At 44.7% G+C, this 5,031-nt stretch overlaps 1 protein-coding gene across 1 annotated transcript; it reads left to right on the plus strand.

Annotated features, from left to right (window-relative positions):
• The first annotated feature begins 1,646 nt into the window (after window positions 1-1,646).
• Window positions 1,647-3,643, plus strand: LOC125526771 (polyubiquitin). Its single transcript, XM_048691406.2, has 2 exons — window positions 1,647-1,800; window positions 2,554-3,643. Exon 2 carries the CDS (start codon window positions 2,554-2,556, stop codon window positions 3,469-3,471), a length of 918 nt encoding a protein of 305 aa, XP_048547363.1. The 5' UTR covers window positions 1,647-1,800; the 3' UTR covers window positions 3,472-3,643.
• Window positions 3,644-5,031: the final 1,388 nt, after the last annotated feature.

Genomic DNA, 5,031 nt, shown 5'->3' on the forward strand with positions numbered 1-5,031 from the left:
ATAGCAGAAGATGAGGACCGGAGGCCTGCTAGGGGGCCCACAAGGCAAGGGGCGCACCTAGGGGTTAGGGCGCGCCCCCACCCTTGTGGCTTCCTGGTGGGGTCCCTCTGGTACTTTCTTCACCCAATGTTTTTTATATATTACAACATAATTCTCCGTAAATTTTTAGGACTTTTGGAGTTGTGCAGAATAGGTCTCTCAGATTTGTTCATTTTCCAGTCTAGAATTCCAGCTGCCGGCATTCTCCCTCTTCATATAAACCTTGTGAAATAAGAGAGAAAAAGTATAAATATTGTGCTATAATGTATAATAACAACCCATAATGCAATAAATATCAATATAAAAGCATGATGCAAAATGAATGTATCATGCGCCACCGCCGTGGGATGTCAGCGAAGCCTAATGAGGATGAACGACTCCTTGCTTGGGTCTACCGCCGGTCGCTCACAATGGCGGAGACGAACACTCGTCGCCTATGGGAAAGGACACAAAATTGCTTTGGCTTGCCACAGAGGAGTCGGAGCGTGAGGCGAAGGAGGCGGCTCGGCTCGCCAAGTTGAAGCGGCAGCGGGACCAGGTCGTCCTCCAGATGAAGGGGTTGAGCATCCTCTTCGATTCCGACGACGGCGACGATTACAACTCCACCTCCTCCTCCAACGACCAAGATCCTCCACAGCCGCGGACGCCTACAACTATGCCGACGACCGGAAAGGGAAAGGCCCGACGAGGAAGTGATGAAGACGCTCCTGCTCCTATGTTTATTGTCGTTTTTTAGTTGTTGAAGTTAAGAACTTGTCTGACGATGAACTCCGATGTTTTTAGATGATGTATAGTTCATTTATGTGCATTTAGTTGTCCGTTTGATGCCGATTTCATTGTGCGTTGTCTGATCACGTAGAGTAGCTCTTACGTTACATGTGTAGTATGTATATAAGGTGCGAGATATGAGATATGCGGGTGTGGAAAGAAAAAAAATTTAAGGCATGACCGGTCCGTGCTGACGAACGTGTCCGGGTGTTGGAGGGGTTGGAATGCTGTCCGCGGCTGTAGATGATGTATACCGTGAAACAGGCTATCGGTTTGCTTGATAGGTAAAAAAACAGTAATGTTACACGTACATGATTATACAGGCTTTTACAGGTTGACTTGAAAACAATGTGACGTAAAAGTTTGTGATTGAATTTTAGTTGCCAAAGCAGGTCCCACCCCCTGAGAATCAGGGGCAGTGTTTAGTTTCTTGGAAAGGTCCCCGTAAGGGCCTCTAGGTGCATGTACGTTTAGCATCTATATCTATACCAATATAAAAGGACCTAAACGGGCAGATTTAATTAATCTCGGCCATCAAATCATGTCAATCCAACAACCTAAACTGCTTCAATGTCGAGTGTTCAACACGTTTAGCGTGCAGTTAATTTCATGCCAAAATAGTGCTAATTACATAATAACACGCAAAAAATATCCTACTTAATATCCGCATGCACTTAATATATTTTCAAATTAACATGCAATGCACGTACCCAGTGACTAGTTTTTGAAAAATAAAAACAAAGCGAGAAAATATATAGCAGAGGGAAAAAAAAATCTTATCGGCTGGTTGTTCCCACGCCACACGTCACCGGTGCCGTAGCCTTGCGGGACTCTTCCTCCCTTCCCGTCTGACCCGGCGTCCCCTCCCCGACTACAAAATCCCCGCCCCCCTCTCCTCTCCCGTCCACCAAACAAATCCAATCCCCTCTCCGCGATCTCACCGAGAAAATCCTCGACCGATCGAAAGACAAGCCCCCCTCACGCTCCTTCAAGGTACGCGAGTTTCCGATCCCTCCGCCTTTCGATTCCGCTCGCTCTATGTTCTAGTATTGGGTAGATCTGCGGGCTGGAGACCTATTATCTGTTGATCGATTTCTGTTGATTTGATCATGCGTCGAATCATCGAGTAGATCCGCCGGTTGTTGTTGATTCGGTCCGTCTAGATGTGTGTAGCTGCGGTTGATTCCGCTCGTTTGTTGCCAAGTTTGCGTGTCGTGTTCTTGTAGAACTAAGGTGATTCTGCTCGTCTGTTATTAAATCCCCACCGCGATTATGTATGGATTATCCAGTAGATCTGCCGACCGTCGTTGGTTCGGTCCATCTAGGCTTGTGTAGCCGGTTGGTTCCGTACGATTGTTGCCAAGTTTATGCTGGGTTCTTGTAGGTTGTTGGTTCTGGATTTGTTTACCAGCTTATTCATTGTTCAGCCTCGTAGTTGCCTGTCGGTTCTACTCTGAAATTCGTGATATTGTTATTGTTGATTCTTCTACACTTTTCTAGATTGTTGTGCCCAACTTGAGCATAGATCTGCTAGAATTTAGATTAATCGTCCTTCTCACCAGGCTAAGAAAGATTGTATTGATATATCGGATTTTTGCTAGTGTAGTCTGTTTGTTCAACTTTATATTGAGATGTTTGTTGATTTGTAGCTAGGATTTCATCTCACTCTGTACTTGTTTTGTTAATGTCCTCATGTTTCCTTTTAACTGCTCCTTACTCTGGGTTTATTTTACTTTGTATTTACAGATGCAGATCTTCGTGAAGACCCTCACCGGCAAGACCATCACCCTTGAGGTCGAGTCGTCTGACACGATCGACAATGTGAAGGCCAAGATCCAGGACAAGGAGGGAATCCCCCCGGACCAGCAGCGCCTCATCTTTGCCGGCAAGCAGCTCGAGGATGGCCGCACCCTGGCTGACTACAACATCCAGAAGGAGTCCACCCTCCACCTGGTGCTCCGCCTCCGTGGAGGCATGCAGATCTTTGTCAAGACCCTCACTGGCAAGACCATCACGCTGGAGGTGGAGTCCTCGGACACCATCGACAATGTGAAGGCCAAGATCCAGGACAAGGAGGGCATCCCCCCGGACCAGCAGCGCCTCATCTTTGCCGGCAAGCAGCTGGAGGATGGCCGCACCCTGGCTGACTATAACATCCAGAAAGAGTCTACCCTCCACCTGGTGCTCAGGCTCCGTGGAGGCATGCAGATTTTCGTCAAGACCCTCACCGGCAAGACCATCACCTTGGAGGTGGAGTCCTCGGACACCATCGACAATGTGAAGGCAAAGATCCAGGATAAGGAGGGCATCCCTCCGGACCAGCAGCGCCTCATCTTCGCCGGCAAGCAGCTCGAGGATGGCCGCACCCTGGCAGACTATAACATCCAGAAGGAGTCCACCCTCCACCTGGTGCTCAGGCTTCGTGGAGGCATGCAGATTTTCGTCAAGACGCTCACCGGCAAGACCATCACCCTGGAGGTGGAGTCCTCGGACACCATTGACAATGTGAAGGCGAAGATCCAGGACAAGGAGGGCATTCCCCCGGACCAGCAGCGTCTGATCTTTGCCGGCAAGCAACTTGAGGATGGCCGCACCCTGGCAGACTACAACATCCAGAAGGAGTCTACCCTTCACCTGGTGCTCCGCCTGCGTGGTGGCCAGTAAGTGCCTGCTCATGGCGCTGCTTCTGTCTCGTCGGTGTACTCAATGGTGTTTTCAGTTTCTGTTTTGGTCGTCTTTCTATCTCTGTTATGTTTGGTTGTGCTTACATACTTAATGATGTGAGTGGCTTTGGAGGTTGGATGATTAATAAGTGAACCCTTAATATCGTGTGTAATTGTGTTGTTCCTGCCATACTTGTTGCTATTTGTCGGCAGATTCTTGCATTGAACTGGTCATGAAGTATTGAGGAAATTCTTGAAATGTGGTCTTCTCAAGGATCTTCTCATGCTCTCTCAAATGTGGCCTTCTCATGGATCTCTTCTGATCCTGTGCATCGGTTTGTAGTTCCTCTGTCGATTTACTTAGGATCGACTCATGGAATTTTATCTATCCTTCTATTTTACCGCTGCTTTGTGACCATGAGGTCACGGGTTCAAGTCCTGGAAACAGCTTCTTATAGAAATATAGAAAAAGACTACGTACTATAGATCCAAAGTGGTCGGACCCTTTTTTTTGGACCCTGCGCAAGCGGGAGCTACATGTACCGGGTTGCCCTTTTATTTTTCATGATAATTCAGATTTGTTGGCGAAAAAGTGAAAAAATAGGTGTCATTCCATTACAATATCATCAAGAACAATAGAAAGAACTAATATCCTGTTTTGGGATTTCGAAAGAACTAATATCCTGTTTTGGAATTTCAATTAAAATCCTTCTTATGGGTGTTTTACGTAGAAATACTATTTTTGCTTATTTTGATGATCCTGATACAGAAAAGATAAAAAGGGTTCAGGAATTGTTAAATTTATATATAAGACCCTACTCTACTATTTTTGCTTATTTTGACGATCCCTGATACAGAAAAAATAAAAAGGGTTTAGGAATTGTTAAATTTAAATATAGGACCCTAGAAGAAGAATACAGGACCTGAGAGGATGAATATGAATATAAAACCCTAGAAGAATCTAAATATGAAATCCTAGAAGACGAATACGAATATGTAACTGAGCCTTTCCCATTTTACCAAATCCTATAATTTTCTTTGTTTTCCTGTGCGTCTGATGATGCATAAGCTTGTTTGGACAAAGAAATACATATTTTTATATAGAAATACTATTTTTGCTTATTTTGACGATCCTTGATACAGAAAAGATAAAAAAGGTTCAGAAATTGTTAAATTTAGATATAGGACCCTAAAAGAAGAACTTGAGCGGAAGAGTCAGAAGACGAATATAGGATCCGAGAGGACGAATATGAATATAAAACCCTCAAAGAATATAAATATGGAATCCTAGAAGATGAATACGAATATGAAAGCTTTGAACTGTCACATAACTGAGCCTTTCCCATTTTTTTATACCAAATCCTACAATTTTCTTTGTTTATCTGTGCGTCTGATGATGCATAAGCTTGTTTGGACGTATATACAAGTCCATATTATATATATACAAAAAGAGGGCTACTGTTTTCTTGGGAGGGGATATATAGGGCCGAGGTGTTTTACGTAGAAATACTATTTTTGCTTATTTTGATGATCCCGATACAGAAAAGATAAAAAGGGTTCA

The sequence above is a fragment of the Triticum urartu genome, chromosome 6A, assembly GCF_056163025.1.
Source record: "Triticum urartu cultivar PI428250 chromosome 6A, HENAU_Tu73, whole genome shotgun sequence".
NCBI lineage: Eukaryota > Viridiplantae > Streptophyta > Magnoliopsida > Poales > Poaceae > Triticum > Triticum urartu.